This window comes from Oncorhynchus kisutch, linkage group LG17, assembly GCF_002021735.2.
Source record: "Oncorhynchus kisutch isolate 150728-3 linkage group LG17, Okis_V2, whole genome shotgun sequence".
Lineage (NCBI taxonomy): Eukaryota > Metazoa > Chordata > Actinopteri > Salmoniformes > Salmonidae > Oncorhynchus > Oncorhynchus kisutch.
In genome coordinates this window covers 36,075,309-36,092,791 of record NC_034190.2, presented here as the reverse complement: position 1 = coordinate 36,092,791, position 17,483 = coordinate 36,075,309, and the positions used below count along the sequence as shown (strand labels likewise).

Below are 17,483 nucleotides of genomic sequence, written 5' to 3'. Positions count from 1 at the left end.
CCAGATAGACAGAAAAAGACAGAAAACGAATGATGAGTAATGCTAAGACTTTCTGCAAGCAGTTTAAATGCATCTGCAAATTGTGTGTTTATGGCTTTCTAACCTGTGTGTTGATCATTTTCTAACCGGACATTCAGCAGGCTACAGAGTTGGGAGGTTTGGACCAAACAAACTGAACGAGCAATCCCACTTGAAAACCAAAGCAAACGGAAATCATACTCAATAAAAGGACAAATTCATTATACAATCTAAGATGTATTATAAAAAAATAATTTTGCTTTTATGCAGAATGTGTGTGTGTGTGTGTGTGTGTGTCTCTTTCTGTCTGTGTTCAACCGTTTTTTTATGTGTCTTTGTTCTTTGATCTTGCTTTAGGCTATTAAACATCCCAATTTAATTCAATACAATTAAGTAGTCTGTATATTCCAGAGATACAGTAGATTGTACCACAATCATTTGCAGTAGACTTTCAGTGGCAGCACCCAGACCTGGGTCATCACTAGTTACCACAGCCACAAAGTCGTAAACCTCGCCCATTTCTACAATTTATCTTCCTAAAATATTATTTTAAGTCTAACCCTAACCACACTGCTAATCTTATGCCTAACCCTAACCTGAAATTAATGTTTTTTTGTTTTCAATCATTTCTGACTTTGTGGCTGTGGTAACTAGTGGAAACCCCCAGACCTTTGTCATATGAGAAGGAGAAAAACGTCATATTTCATGACGTCAACATTATGCGCCTCTCATTCAAGTTTTGCTGTGTAATCTGAGGAAACGAACGAGGTTGCGTTGTTCCTCAGGCAAAACTTTACTTCAAAATTGTTACTCGGAAGTTACAGTATGGAATATTTGATCGGAATTCAGGGACAAGACTTTGTCCTAGTTGCTGCTGATAATGTTGCAGCCCACAGCATCGTTAAGATGAAACAGGGTATGCTCGTTTGCTAGTCATTGCTCGTTTGCAGTTAGCTAGTCGCTAAATTAGCCAGCTAGCTAACGTTATTTAGCCTGCTTTTGTTAGCCATGAACTCATTTGTAAAATCAGCAAAATGGCCTAAATATTTTTCTCACACATTTCAGTTTTGAATCATATAACGTTAATGAAACATTAATTATAATTGTTGTTACCTAGTTAGCTAAGCATGCTAGTTTACATGTTATGAGATAACAGTAGTTTAGCAAACTAGCTAGAATCTATGTGAGCTAATCAGCTAGGAAGCTTCCTCCCTGGCCAATGAGTCGAGATCAGAAAAGCGGACACTCGCTACCGAATTGATTTGGCCTCCAGTTATCACCGTTTGTTTGCTAACAATTGTGTTGGAAGAGCTAGTAAGCTTGTTAACTTGCATGTCCACAAACCCTAAGCAGATTTGCGCTAGCTACCTAAAAATGCTAGCCATCTAGCTAACTCCCTTCATTCAATTGTGAAAGTGAAAGTCAGCAAGGAGCGCACACACTAGCAGGCCCAGATTATTATCAAAATGACTTGCAATATTTTCCTCAAAGTAAGAAAAGTCTGAACGAGTAGAGATATTTGTAATCAAACTAACTTCAAGAATGTATTATTTGGATTTATTTCCATACGTCATGTTGAACATGTCACTGGAGTGCGTATTTGATTAAATAACTAACACCATGTCTATCGCCCTCAGACCAGGACAAGATGTTCAAGCTGAGCGATAAGATTCTGTTGCTATGTGTGGGAGAGGCAGGAGACACAGTGCAGTTTGCAGAGTATATTCAGAAGAATATTCAGCTATACAAAATGAGGAATGGTAAGTGCCACCCATTTCTTCTCTCTCTGGTGTCAAAATGAAGATGGCCTAGTACTACTCATGCCACCGCTACTGACATATGTACATTCAATACTCATTGTGAATATTGTTTGTATATTTATTTATGAATGTTTTCCCCCATATTTATGAATGTCTACCCCATGGTGACATCTGATGGGTCTTTCCTTTCATTTGGACTCTTTCAGGTTATGAACTCAGTCCAACAGCAGCAGCCAACTTCACACGCAAGAACCTTGCAGACTACCTTCGAAGCAGGGTAATTATTTAATGTGGACCAATGCTTTTATTTATTTCCAATGTAGCCTAGCATACTGTACTGCAATACTCCAAAGTTGCTCTGTGCTATTGCCACTTAGCCAGTGTCTTGGCTGAGCAAACCTATTTTGGTGATTTCTGGTATGTCATCAACATAAATCAATCACAGCACATTGTTGGACTCATTCAGCAGTTTTTACCTGAATAAATACAATACTATTGGAAGTTAATGTTGAAAATTCAAGTTATACTGATCAAAAATATAAACGCAACATGCAATAATTAACGATTTTACTGAGTTTAGGTTCATATAAGGAAATCAGGTAATTGAAAGGAATGAATTAGGCCCTAATCTATGGATTTCACCTAACTGGGCAGGGGCGCAGCCATGGCCTGGCTCCCAAGGGGTTGTGCTATACCCTCCCAGGCCCACACATGGCTGCACCCCTGCCCAGTTATGTGAAATCCAACCTCTGGGGAGCCAGGCTCAGCCAATTGGAGTGATCCCCCCCACCCCACACACACACAAAAGGACTTTATTCCAGACAGAAATACTCCTCAGTTTCATCAGCTAGTCTCAGACGATCCCGCAGGTGAAGAAGCCGGATGTGGAGGTCTGGGGCTGGTGTGGTTACACGTGGTCTGCGGTTGTGAGGCCGGTTGGACGTACTGCCAAATTCTCTAAAATGACGTTGTAGGGGGCTTGTGGCAGATAAATGAAAATGTACTCCCCCCCCCCCCCGGCAAAAGCTCTGGGGGACATTCCTGCAGTCAGAATGCCAATTGCACGCTCCCTCAACTTCAGACATCTGTTTCATTGTGTTGTGACAAAACTGCACATTTTAGTGGGCATTTACCTGTGTAATAATCATGCTGTTTAATCCGCTTCTTGATATTCCATACCTGTCAGGTGGATGGATTTTCTTGACAAAGGAGAAATGCCCACTAACAGGGATGTAAACAAATTTGTGCACACAATTTGAGCGAAATAGGCCTTTTGTGCATATGGAACATTTCTGGGACATTTTATTGTAGATCATGAGACATGAGACCAACGCTTTACGTGTTGCGTTTTATATTTTTGTTCAGTATATATTCCTAAAACTTAAATTGAAAATGATGCCACTTCCTGTTGACACGACATATTGATAAATAGCCTAATGTCAAAACAGTTTAAGTGTCCAAGTCAATATCTAATATGCAGAACATTTTATATATTGAAAACTTAAACATAAAATGTATTATCTACACATACATTTTTATGAACACCTTATAAACTGCACACGCACCAAAAACCCTGTTATTTTGTCAATTGGCAATAAATGACTGATTGATTGATTGGAGGGGGGGGGGGGGGCACTGTTGAAACTTCCACAAAGCAAAAAACACATGGAAACTGAATATATTTACATCATTGGTTAGAGGAAAACAAACATGACACAGATGGCTACATTTTGGAATGTTGCGTTTTAATATGGCGGTCGCCAAAACAGAAAGAAAAACACAACACTGTTTAGTCAATCATGCCTAAATTCCTAATTTGGCCCTCATACTATCAAGGTCACCTAATCATCCCCAGTTTCCAATTGGCTTATTCATCCCCCCTCCTCTCTCCTGTAACTATTCCCCAAGTCGTTGATGTAAATGACAATGTGTCCTCAGTCAATTTACCTGGTAAAATAAAAATCTATTATCACTTTGATATCAATTGCGTTAGAGGGGGGAGATGAGGTTGCATGTCCTATTAAAACTAACATGCTGACCAAACCGACCGCGCACATGTTGATTTTGTACCCCCCACACCAGACACGATCAGGATACTATGCAGGTTGAAATATCGAAAACAAAGTCTGAACCAATTATATTAATTTGGGGACAGGTTGAAAAGCATTAAACATTTATGGCAATTTGGCTAGTTAGCTTGCAGTTGTTAGCTAATTTGTCCTGTTTAGCTAGCTTGCTGTTGCTAGCTAATTTGTCCTGGGATATAAACATTTAGTTATTTTACCTGAAATGCACAAGGTTCTCTACTCCGCCAATTAATCCACACAAAAACGGTCAATTGAATCGTTTCTAGTCATCTCTCTTCCTTCCAGGCTTTTTCTTCTCTTGACTTTATATTGCGATTTGCAACTTTAAGAAATTAGGTGCATTAGCGCCACTGACCTCGTTCATCTTTCAGACACCCACGTGGGTATAACCAATGAGGAGATGGCACGTGGGTACCTGCTTCTAGAAACCAATGAGGAGATGGGAGAGGCAGGACTTGCAGCGCGATCTGCGTCACAAATAGAACTGACTTCTGTTTTAGCCCGTGGCAATGCATACTCTCGTTGGCGCGCGCAAGCAGTGTGGGTGCAATAATTGAATAATATAGATTGCTACATTTATTTTGCGACGCTCACGCATGCGTCTCAAGCTGTGTAGTCAGCCTGTAAGGCTCCCATCTATATTTAGAAATGGTGGATGTTTATTTCAGGAGGCTGCCATCGCGGAAAATTGATTTATTCAATTTTTTTTGCTTATCTTCAATGAAACACGACCCACAGTAGGATACCAACAGTGACAACAGTTGACTGAAATTTAAGTGATAGTTTGACTGTCAAACCCGAGGATTGGTGTGTGTCCGGCGACATTTATACAGAGACCGCCCCGAATTATCAGTGTCATTTGAGAAAGAAAATCAGAATTGCATTCGAAGTCTTGCGACCCCCAGTGCGTATGACAAAGCCAAAGATATTGAAATGTTTTAAACTGGTTGGAACCAAAATAATTTTCCAATCGTTTAGTTCTGAACAGAACCCCCCCCCCCCCCCCCAAAAAAAATTCATTACAATGTTCTGACCAGCAACAACAAAAAAAAGTACTGGCTTATATCGTAGGTTTTGTAACCTGTGAAATCAACAGTATTTAACTTTTTGCTCATTGCATTACTTCACCAATCAGTGCTTATCATTCAGACAAGCTAGTTGTTTACATGCATGATAGACGTGTAGCAAATGGCTCGAGGGAGGGTAGAGAAGGCGGCTTGAAGCGCTGTGCATCTTGTTATGACGTATTATATGAATAAGGTCCACAGAGTTATACTTAGGAGCTGTTTCTATAGAGGAACTTTGAATGCCTTTTGAGCGCTAGCTAGCTAACGAGCTTGAGCGAGGTAGCTAGCTAACGAGCTTATGTGTGCAGAGCGCACCAGAATTAAAAACACATCTTTGCCTTGTTGTAGTTAATTAATCCAATGTGAAATGTGATAACTAGGCCTATAGTATCCTTAACTAGCATTGAACAAGTTAATCCATACATCTCTAGCTCATCAAAAGCTCTCTCCCTGTCTACTGAATCAAGCTTGTAACGTCAGTACAGTAGCCTAATGCTTTAGAGGAGCAGGTAGCCGAAACACACACAGGCAAAGATTTCCAGCTTGCAGGTACGCTGGAGTAAGTGTCTGAGTGAGTGAGGGCTTTGCATAGGGATTTTCTATAAATCATGGGGCCAATGTGTGACATTAGGATAAATAAAACAGACTTTTATCCAGGTCCACACGTGTACTTAGAGGAATATATGCACATTTGCCCATAACGCCACCTATGCAACAACATAGGCCTAGGATTATACATCCTTTAAGCAGGGCTCATACAGAGAGTGGCAAGTCCAATTCAAGGACGTCTTCAAGCACTTAATTGTAATTTTTATATAATTGTACATAAGACTTCATATAGACCCCCCCCCCCTAAAAAAAGTGTTTAAAAAAGTAGGCCCTTACCACTTTAAGAATAATGCATTTTGTAGGCCTTGTCAATGCATTGATATTCAAATTATTATTACATTTAAAATTATGTGAGAATGTGGAATTGCCTGACTAAATAAATTGGATACATGCATGGAGATTTTTCTGTAGCCTATGTGGCCGACACAGGCACACATCATAAAGCCACGAATAGCTGTAGCATTAATCTCACCATCGCTGTTTTTTTAATGAGCAACCAACCAAAAACCTTGTTCCCTTTTGTAATGGAGGGATTTGTATAGGAAGCCAAGTTAAAGCCAGCATTCGATGTTGTCGTCCTCAAAACTACACATAGTTTTACCGCAACAGAGTAGCGCTACACCTTTCAATAGAATCAACCAGTGGCCACATCTCTCCCCCCAAAAATATTAAAATGAAATCGCAAATAATTATAGGGGAGCAGGAGACCCTATTGGCTACAATAATTACAAGGACTTCTCAAGCACCAACTTTAGGAAATGTCTGATTTTCAAGGTATGTCTGTTCCAGTACATGAATTTCTGAGCTCCAACAAGTTCAAGCAGCCTAGGCTACTTCAAGCCCCTTGTATTGTTTTTAAAATTGCAGATGTAACATGGAAACCAACATGTATTTGTCAAGTTATTTCATTACCAGATCTACTAGGCTATGTAATTTGTCATCTTTATATACATAATAATTAATAGGAATAACGTTGGGTGTTGCGAAATAGTCTATGATTGCGCACAGTATACTCCGTGTCTAATCGAAGGCACCAACACACGAAAACACAAACTCATTACCTTGACGCTTTCTCTGTTAAATCTGACGACACCCTGCTGAAAATCAAGCGGAGAACAGATGATCAACATCAATATGCTAGGGATATTAGATCCAATGTGGATCCAGGCTGTCTTCACCGGCGTAACGAATGAGAGACATAAATATTCTAGACATTCCTCGCCCAACACCTTTATTCCAGCACTGGGACTGTTGTGATAGTCAAACAGCTATTGGTCACTTGACTGTCATTCAGAAAATTCTTTCCAGGATTAAGACGTGTGAAAATATCACAATGAAATTATATATTTTATTTAACCTTTATTTACCTAGGCAAGTCAGTTAAGAAGAAATTCTTATTTTCATTGACGGCCTAGGAAACAGTGGGGTTAACTGGTCTAGGAAACAGTGGGTTAACTGGTCTAGGAAACAGTGGGTTAACTGGTCTAGAAACAGTAGGGTTAACTGGTCTAGGAAACAGTGGGTTAACTGGTCTAGGAAACAGTGGGTTAACTGGTCTAGAAACAGTAGGGTTAACTGGTCTAGGTAACAGTGGGTTAACTGGTCTAGGAAACAGTAGGGTTAACTGGTCTAGGAAACAGTGGGTTAACTGGTCTAGGAAACAGTGGGTTAACTGGTCTAGGAAACAGTGGGTTAACTGGTCTAGGAAACAGTAGGGTTAACTGGTCTAGGAAACAGTGGGTTAACTGGTCTAGGAAACAGTGGGTTAACTGGTCTAGGAACAGTGGGTAACTGGTCTAGGAAACAGTGGGTTAACTGGTCTAGGAAACAGTGGGTTAACTGGTCTAGGAAACAGTGGGTTAACTGGTCTAGGAAACAGTGGGTTAACTGGTCTAGGAAACAGTGGGTTAACTGGTCTAGGAAACAGTGGGTTAACTGGTCTAGGAAACAGTGGGTTAACTGGTCTAGGAAACAGTGGGTTAACTGGTCTAGGAAACAGTGGGTTAACTGGTCTAGGAAACAGTGGGTTAACTGGTCTAGGAAACAGTGGGTTAACTGGTCTTAGGAAACAGTGGGTTAACTGGTCTAGGAAACAGTGGGTACTGGTCTAGGAACAGTGGGTTAACTGGTCTAGGAAACAGTGGGTTTAACTGGTCTAGGAAACAGTGGGTTAACTGGTCTAGGAAACAGTGGGTTAACTGGTCTAGGAAACAGTGGGTTAACTGGTCTAGGAAACAGTGGGTTAACTGGTCTAGGAAACAGTGGGTTAACTGGTCTAGGAAACAGTGGGTAACTGGTCTAGGAAACAGTGGGTTAACTGGTCTAGGAAACAGTGGGTTAAACTGTTGGAGTGGTTTATGTCTAGGAAACAGTGGGTTAACTGGTCTAGGAAACAGTGGGTTAACTGGTCTAGGAAACAGTGGGTTAACTGGTCTAGGAAACAGTGGGTTAACTGGTCTAGGAAACAGTGGGTTAACTGGTCTAGGAAACAGTGGGTTAACTGTCTAGGAAACAGTGGGTTAACTGGTCTAGGAAACAGTGGGTTAACTGGTCTAGGAAACAGTGGGTTAACTGGTCTAGGAAACAGTGGGTTAACTGGTCTAGGAAAACAGTGGGTTAACTGGTCTAGGAAACAGTGGGTTAACTGGTCTAGGAAAACAGTGGGTTAACTGGTCTAGGAAACAGTGGGTTAACTGGTCTAGGAAACAGTGGGTTAACTGGTCTAGGAAACAGTGGGTTAACTGGTCTAGGAAACAGTGGGTTAACTGGTCTAGGAAACAGTGGGTTAACTGGTCTAGGAAACAGTGGGTTAACTGGTCTAGGAAACAGTGGGTTAACTGGTCTAGGAAACAGTGGGTTAACTGGTCTAGGAAACAGTGGGTTAACTGGTCTAGGAAACAGTGGGTTAACTGGTCTAGGAAACAGTGGGTTAACTGGTCTAGGAAACAGTGGGTTAACTGGTCTAGGAAACAGTGGGTTAACTGGTCTAGGAAACAGTGGGTTAACTGGTCTAGGAAACAGTGGGTTAACTGGTCTAGGAAACAGTGGGTTAACTGGTCTAGGAAACAGTGGGTTAACTGGTCTAGGAAACAGTGGGTTAACTGGTCTAGGAAACAGTGGGTTAACTGGTCTAGGAAACAGTGGGTTAACTGGTCTAGGAAACAGTGGGTTAACTGGTCTAGGAAACAGTGGGTTAACTGGTCTAGGAAACAGTGGGTTAACTGGTCTAGGAAACAGTGGGTTAACTGGTCTAGGAAACAGTGGGTTAACTGGTCTAGGTAACAGTGGGTTAACTGGTCTAGGAAACAGTGGGTTAACTGGTCTAGAAACAGTAGGGTTAACTGGTCATCAATATGCTAGAGATATTAGATCCAATGTGGATCCAGGCTGTCTTCACCGGCGTAACGAATGAGAGACATAAATATTCTAGACATTCCTCGCCCAACACCTTTATTCCAGCACTGGGACTGTTGTGATAGTCAAACAGCTATTGGTTACTTGACTGTCATTCAGAAAATTCTTTCCAGGATTAAGACGTGTGAAAATATCACAATGAAATTATATATTTTATTTAACCTTTATTTACCTAGGCAAGTCAGTTAAGAAGAAATTCTTATTTTCATTGACGGCCCTAGGAAACAGTGGGTTAACTGGTCTAGGAAACAGTGGGTTAACTGGTCTAGGAAACAGTGGGTTAACTGGTCTAGGAAACAGTGGGTTAACTGGTCTAGGAAACAGTGGGTTAACTGGTCTAGGAAACAGTGGGTTAACTGGTCTAGGAAACAGGGGTTAACTGGTCTAGGAAACAGTGGGTTAACTGGTCTAGGAAACAGTGGGTTAACTGGTCTAGGAAACAGTGGGTTAACTGGTCTAGGAAACAGTGGGTTAACTGGTCTAGGAAACAGTGGGTAACTGGTCTAGGAAACAGTGGGGTTAACTGGTCTAGGAAACAGTGGGTTAACTGGTCTAGGAAACAGTGGGTTAACTGGTCTAGGAAACAGTGGGTTAACTGGTCTAGGAAACAGTGGGTTAACTGGACTGGTCTAGGAAACAGTGGGTTAACTGGTCTAGGAAACAGTGGGTTAACTGGTCTAGGAAACAGTGGGTTAACTGGTCTAGGAAACAGTGGGTTAACTGGTCTAGGAAACAGTGGGTTAACTGGTCTAGGAAACAGTGGGTTAACTGGTCTAGGAAACAGTGGGTTAACTGGTCTAGGAAACAGTGGGTTAACTGGTCTAGGAAACAGTGGGTTAACTGGTCTAGGAAACAGTGGGTTAACTGGTCTAGGAAACAGTGGGTTAACTGGTCTAGGAAACAGTGGGTTAACTGGTCTAGGAAACAGTGGGTTAACTGGTCTAGGAAACAGTGGGTTAACTGGTCTAGGAAACAGTGGGTTAACTGGTCTAGGAAACAGTGGGTTAACTGGTCTAGGAAACAGTGGGTTAACTGGTCTAGGAAACAGTAGGGTTAACTGGTCTAGGAAACAGTAGGGTTAACTGGTCTAGGAAACAGTAGGGTTAACTGGTCTAGAAACAGTAGGGTTAACTGGTCTAGGAAATGCCTGCCTCTTCATGCCTGCCTCTTCCAGCGAAGCAGCTCAAAAATAAAAACTACTGCTGTCATGACGCGCTCGTGTAGCACACGTTACACGCATCTTGTCTCTACGTTGTGTACCTCTACTATATCAGTCTGAGATGTGGGCGACGAGTTTATTTTGACTGATCCAGAGACTGTTGTCAATATGTTGTGAGTTGGCCTAAGTGTCGCTCCAGTCTCAAGGGTAGGCAACACCTGCGGCAGAAACAGAACGCAACCCATCGGGTGCCTGTCCTACCACTCCCTGGTTGTGAAGCATTGAACGTGTGTGTATGACGATTGTGTGTGTGTGTGCTGGAAGGAAAGTGTGGGAAGGACATCCGAGTCAAGTCTCCTCGTATCCGTCCCTCTCAATCTCATATGGTTGCGGCGAGGTTAATATGTTAGGAGTAGTGCAGCCCCTGCCTGTCACAATAGCAGAAGGATGAAAATAATTACAAAAAACAATTAGTTGGGCTGAGGGAATGTGGGACACAGGGAGGGGGGAGCAGAAGGAGTGGGAGAGGGAGGCTAGAAAGGGGGCCAGTCCCAAGGGCTTTGAACTAGGCCCAGAAGTCAACACGGCACAGAAGGGCGTGTGCAATTGAGAGTCGGTGTTACAGTTGGGCTGCTACTGGTTCAATATGTGCTTTAGATATTGGATAACATTACAAAATATTCAGAAATTCATGCCTGCCCAAAGGCAGTAAAAACATATTTTTTTACCCTGTGGTACATATATCCTTGTTAATGTATATTGAATTTCCGTACGCTGTTCTCAGTTCTCGCAGGGCTTCCAAACAGTTTCTCCTCGACATCCCACACCTTCCTTTAGCTGTGCTGTCCAATTCACACCCACCCCAGAGTATTTGGACATGCACAGATGTTAGATAAACACGTTTTCCACACGTTCCGGAACATTTCTGAATGTTTCTCTCTCGTCCACCTGAGGGGAGGGTCGCGAAGCTGTTAAGCGAAGAGGATGTCTCTTGTGGTGCGAAAACATCAGGGGATGAGTGGTGGTGATAGTGCTTGGCATTGGGTGGGTGGGTGCTGTGTACCTACCAGGAATGGTGTGAGAGAAGGGCAGCCTGAAGTCAACTGCATTATGTATTTCAAAAACGATTTTCTTAAAATGGACAGCACAGCCACTGTTCTTGTTTAAAACGTGAGCGGTGATGAACTTTACAGGCTTTCTCTGTTAGAAACCATTATCTCAGTCGTATGTAGCCTCTTGGGTTGTATCCCAAAGAACAAGTAAGCCCTCTTGCTTTATTTAAAGATTTAGCAAAAAGGCCACGGCAACAGTTTGCCTGGTGCTAGTGTTGCATATGGGGTTTTTGTTTTTAAGTACAGCGCGGGCACAAATAATTACTAGTGCCATATTGCACATGACTCCCCTGTTCCAGCACAGATGAACAATTAATACAGCAGATTGAGGGGAAATGCCAATAAAGAGAACATGTCCTGGGGCACGGTGCAAAGAGGGTGGGAGGGAGGGCACGGTGCACAGAGAGGGGGAGGGAAGGAGTGGGGGAGCGAGCGCTGGCACGTGGAAGACGAGAGGGAGAGCGAGCAGGGTTGATTTACCACGGTTCACTTCGTTCATCACCAGACACAACCATACATCCTCCTTTTTAGTTGAATGCCTAATACCGTTGGACACCCCATCTCTCTGGTGTGTGTGATGAGGTTCTTTTGAAGACATATGTGTTTGGGACTTGGCCTGAGTTCAGGTGCTGGATTTAACGAGCCTGCTGCCTGGTGGCCTCCTAGGTGTCATGAGGAGGAAGGGTTATTTTCGATGCCAGCTCCAGCACTGTATTTTTTACGCCATAACCTGTAAGACAGGTGTTGCTTGGGTGAGTGTGGGTGGTAACCTGTAAGACAGGTGTTGCTCGGGTGAGTGTGGGTGGTAACCTGTAAGACGGGTGTTGCTCGGGTGAGTGTGGGTGGTAACCTGTAAGACGGGTGTTGCTCGGGTGAGTGTGGGTGGTAACCTGTAAGGCGGCGTTGCTCGGGTGGGTGTGGGTGGTAACCTGTAAGACGGGTGTTGCTCGGGCGAGTGTGGGTGGTAACCTGTAAGACGGGTGAGTGTGGGTGGTAACCTGTAAGACGGGTGTTGCTCGGGTGAGTGTGGGTGGTAACCTGTAAGATGGGTGTTGCTTGGGTGAGTGTGGGTGGTAACCTGTAAGGCGACGTTGCTCGGGTGAGTGTGGGTGGTAACCTGTAAGACGGGCGTTGCTAGGGTGCGTGTGGGTGGTAACCTGTAAGACGGGTGTTGCTCGGGTGAGTGTGGGTGGTAACCTGTAAGACGGGTGTTGCTCGGGTGAGTGTGGGTGGTAACCTGTAAGACGGGTGTTGCTCGGGTGAGTGTGGGTGGTAACCTGTAAGACGGGTGTTGCTCGGGTGAGTGTGGGTGGTAACCTGTAAGACGGGTGTTGCTCAGGTGAGTGTGGGTGGTGCTCGGGTGAGTGGTAACCTGTAAGACGGGTGTTGCTCGTGTGAGTGTGGGTGGTAACCTGTAAGGCGGCGTTGCTCGGGTGGGTGTGGGTGGTAACCTGTAAGATGGGTGTTGCTCGAGCGAGTGTGGGTGGTAACCTGTAAGACGGGTGAGTGTGGGTGGTAACCTGTAAGACGGGTGTTGCTCGGTTGAGTGTGGGTGGTAACCTGTAAGACGGGTGTTGCTCGGGTGAGTGTGGGTGGTAACCTGTAAGATGGGTGTTGCTTGGGTGAGTGTGGGTGGTAACCTGTAAGGCGGCGTTGCTCGGGTGAGTGTGGGTGGTAACCTGTAAGACGGGCGTTGCTAGGGTGCGTGTGGGTGGTAACCTGTAAGACGGGTGTTGCTCGGGTGAGTGTGGGTGGTAACCTGTAAGACGGGTGTTGCTCGGGTGAGTGTGGGTGGTAACCTGTAAGACGGGTGTTGCTCGGGTGAGTGTGGGTGGTAACCTGTAAGACGGGTGTTGCTCGGGTGAGTGTGGGTGGTAACCTGTAAGACGGGTGTTGCTCGGGTGAGTGTGGGTGGTAACCTGTAAGACGGGTGTTGCTCGGGTGAGTGTGGGTGGTAACCTGTAAGACGGGTGTTGCTCGGGTGAGTGTGGGTGGTAACCTGTAAGATGGGTGTTGCTCGGGTGAGTGTGGGTGGTAACCTGTAAGACGGGTGTTGCTCGGGTGAGTGTGGGTGGTAACCTGTAAGACGGGTGTTGCTCGGGTGAGTGTGGGTGGTAACCTGTAAGACGGCTCGGGTGAGTGTGGGTGGTAACCTGTAAGACGGCTCGGGTGAGTGTGGGTGGTAACCTGTAAGACGGCTCGGGTGAGTGTGGGCGGTAACCTGTAAGACGGGTGTTGCTCGGGTGAGTGTGGGTGGTAACCTGTAAGACGGGTGTTGCTCGGGTGAGTGTGGGTGGTAACCTGTAAGACGGGTGTTGCTCGGGTGAGTGTGGGTGGTAACCTGTAAGACGGGTGTTGCTCGGGTGAGTGTGGGTGGTAACCTGTAAGACGGGTGTTGCTCGGGTGAGTGTGGGTGGTAACCTGTAAGACGGGTGTTGCTCGGGTGAGTGTGGGTGGTAACCTGTAAGACGGGTGTTGCTCGGGTGAGTGTGGGTGGTAACCTGTAAGACGGGTGTTGCTCGGGTGGGTGGTAACCTGTAAGACGAGTGTTGCTCGGGTGAGTGTGGGTGGTAACCTGTAAGACGGGTGTTGCTCGGGTGAGTGTGGGTGGTAACCTGTAAGACGGGTGTTGCTCAGGTGAGTGTGGGTGGTGCTCGGGTGAGTGGTAACCTGTAAGACGGGTGTTGCTCGTGTGAGTGTGGGTGGTAACCTGTAAGACGGGTGTTGCTCGCGTGAGTGTGGGTGGTATCCTGTAAGACTGGTGTTGCTCGGGTGAGTGTGGGTGACGCCACTGGGGTGTTTCCCGGGGGACACCAATGAGTTCAGGCATGGCCTGGCGAGACGTAACCCACAGGGAGCGTGACAAGTCAGCCTTTCTTTCCCCCGAAGAAAGGGTCTCGCACGTACACAACGTTGATACTTGGGGCAGGTGTTCAGATGACAGCAGGTTACTGCAGCTCGGGGGATGTCACATTGGACATCCACTGTGTCGCTCTCCCTCTAGGACTGGGTTCATATGCAAAGCTTAGCTGCTGAATTGTAACGTTTGTTTCATAGCGTCAGTGGGTTTAACTCATTTGAACCAGGAAACTCCGCAATTGTCAAACGTCAATCCAGGGCGCTGCGCCATGACCGCTTTCTGTAACTTCAATTTGTCCTGATAGGGGGATTATAACAAGGAGGGAGGATGGTGAAAGGGGAGAATTGCGAAAGCGGAGAAGAGCTCATTGAAATGGAGTGGCTAGAAGGGTAAAAAGTAATTTTAAGGGAGAGGGAAGGAGGGAGACTACTTCAGAAGTTTTTAATGAGCCCTGGCATTACTCCAGGGCATAGGGTGAAGGCGGGAGTGGGGGGGGGGGGGCAGCAGCGGGGGTCCGTTTCCCAGCAGATGTCACACTGCCAGTGACACCACGACCCCCCCCCCCCCCAACACCCCCCCCAACACCCCTCCCAACCCACCTAACCCCCTCAGTCCTCTCCAACCCATCTACCCCCCCACCCTCCAGGTTGCGACAGTTTCACACCCCTCCCTGTTCTCTTGTGCTGCTGTTGTTTTACCTCCCGTTTTGTTTACTTCCAAATCAAAGCTGATCATTAATAGCAGCGACGTTTGAACAATCTGAAAATAACTTGCTACTGGGTATCTTTTTAGTTGCCTTCTGTTGTGCTCTTAATCACACTGCCGCTTCCTAGTGTCTGGCACCCAGCTTGTGCAATGATGGTTAAGTGTGCTGACCGTAGAGAGAGATCGCTAGAGAAGGTGTATTATTAAATCGTTTCGTCTCTATGGGACTGACTATTGGTCGATGTCGTAACACCAACCTCGGAGGATAATAACAGAGGAAGAGAAAACAGGACCTTTGTTGTTTGAATGCGGACAAAGAATTGTAATTGTGTGTGTCGTCCTTCATCACATGCCCATTGTGAGAACGTTGTCATAACACCATAATGTCAAGATGTGGCGACAGTATCGCCGTAACAATCCCAATTGTTTTCCCATGTCTTCACTGACCCATACCTCCTCGTCTCCTCTCTCACCAGACTCCCTACCATGTGAACCTGTTGCTGGCTGGGTTTGATGAGACGGACGGCCCAGGGCTCTACTACATGGATCACCTGTCTGCTCTGGCCAAGGCCCCCTTCGCTGCCCACGGCCACGGAGCCTACCTCACCCTGTCTATCCTCGACCGCTACTACAGACCAGGTGGGATCTCTCTCTCTCTCTCCACATCTTTTACTGTTCCTCTATTTTATTGGCCTCATTATCTCTTGGCCTCTTTCTGCCTCCGTCGCCCACTATCTTCTGCTCCATTCTCTCTCGCTCTCGCAACACTCTTCACGGGATTTAATATTAAATGATTGAAGAGTTCTTGTATTTAAGTTCTTCTTCATCTGGATGTGAAGCTAACCATAATTCTCTCATCACTCGTGCTTCAGATCTGACTCGGGATGAAGCCATGGACCTGCTGAAGAAGTGCATTGAGGAGGTGAGCTCCTTTCTTTTTCCTGTTTAGAGCTAACTGAATGACGGCACTGTGCTTCATCACCACCACCTTTATGGGGCGGCGGGTAGCCTTGAGGTTAGAGTGTTTGGCCAGTAACCGAAAGGATGCTGGATCGAATCCCTGAGCTGACAAGGTAAAGTTATTCTGCCCCTGAACAAGGCAGTTAGCCTACGGTTCCCCTGTAAGGCTGTCATTGTAAATAAGAACTTGTCTTAACTGACTTGCCTAGTTAAATAAAAATAAAAACTATTTGTTGGTTTCAAGTCATCACATTTGGAGATGTTATGGGATAATCACAATCAGCAGTCGGGTGCATGTGACTTTAATTTGTCAAATAGAGATGTCTTGATATTAGGAAAACGACATTTTGCGAGAACTGCCATAACATGCATACAGCCATAACATGCATATAGCTTTGTTTCTCCTATACACTTGCATTGGTTTATGACTCATGACCCCCCCCCCCCCTCTCTCCACTCCAGCTGAACCACCGCTTCATCCTCAACCTGCCCTCCTTCAGCGTCCGTTTGATTGACAAGGACGGCACCCATGACCTGGAGAAGCTTATCCCTGTGGGCGCCAAGTGACCGCTCACTGCTTACCCCTAATGCCCACATTTTTGTACCGTAGACCTTGCCCTTTATGTTCCAATAAAACGTGACGCACTGTTGAGATATCTTTTTGTCCTCGTAGTGCTTTCTTCAGGCTTCCCTATAAAGAGAACAGCCTTCTGGCTGTGTACTCTTGTTGACGATGTAGTCTGTGTGCTCCTCTGTGTTTGTACGTGCATTGTCGACCATGAGAAAGTGAAAAGCCGTATGACCAGAAATGAATAATGAATACAAATATATAATGATGGACCTTTCATCTAAAAGTACCTCAATTAAATGTGACTTTATTTCTACTGTAGTTAAGTAACAAATAAATTATGACATTTTACAGATGTATATTCTTTACACAGTATATTTTAAGTATTATGTTTATATACTATATAAATAGGCTATTGACTCTTACCTACAGTGGTGTAAAGTACTAAAGTAGTTTGGGGTATCTGTACTTTAATATTTATATTTTTGACAAATTTTTATTTTACTAAACTACATTCCTAAATGAAAATATTGTGCGTTGTACTCCATACATTTTCCCTGACACCCAAAAGTATTCATTACATTTTGAATGCTTAGCAGGACAGGAAAAGGGTCCAATTCACACAATTATCAAGAGAACATTTATTTAAATAACTGCTGTCTGGTTTGCTTAATATAAGCAATTATTTATCTTTTTGAAACTTAAGAATATTTAAAACCAAATACTTTGCTTTTACTCAAGTAGTATTTTACTGGGTAACTTTCACTTTAAATTTTCTATTAAGGTATCTTTTACTAAAGTATGACAATTGGGTACTTTTCCCACCACTGATTATCTAGCTGTAACAAGTATCACCCTAATTTTCCTCTGCATTCAGGAAAAACTAAACATCCGGGATGGGAAAACTGGGCCACAGTAGTGAACATCAAGCCAGTGTGTCTCCTACTCCTCTCTCCTATATCACAGACAGGTGATTAATAAACATTAAACAATCCCTCCTCTCCCAAACACACCGGAATCTGACGGGAAGAGCAGCATATGTTTGCCTGGAGGCACAGGGAGATGGAGAACAACCCTGCTGAGTGTCAAGATATTGGAGGGGGGGGGGGAGGGGGGGAGGGGCAGGTCACAGGGAGATAGATGGATGGGGGAATTGACACTGTG

The 17,483-nt window shown here is 44.7% G+C and overlaps 1 protein-coding gene across 1 annotated transcript; it reads left to right on the top strand.

Moving 5' to 3' along the window:
- The first annotated feature begins 727 nt into the window (after window positions 1-727).
- On the top strand, window positions 728-16,407 carry LOC109907595 (proteasome subunit beta type-2). Its single transcript, XM_020505650.2, has 6 exons — window positions 728-934; window positions 1,656-1,778; window positions 1,985-2,055; window positions 15,268-15,430; window positions 15,664-15,713; window positions 16,214-16,407. The coding sequence occupies exons 1-6, from the start codon at window positions 844-846 to the stop codon at window positions 16,316-16,318; spliced, it is 603 nt and encodes a 200-aa protein (XP_020361239.1). The 5' UTR covers window positions 728-843; the 3' UTR covers window positions 16,319-16,407.
- The last annotated feature ends 1,076 nt before the right edge of the window (window positions 16,408-17,483 follow it).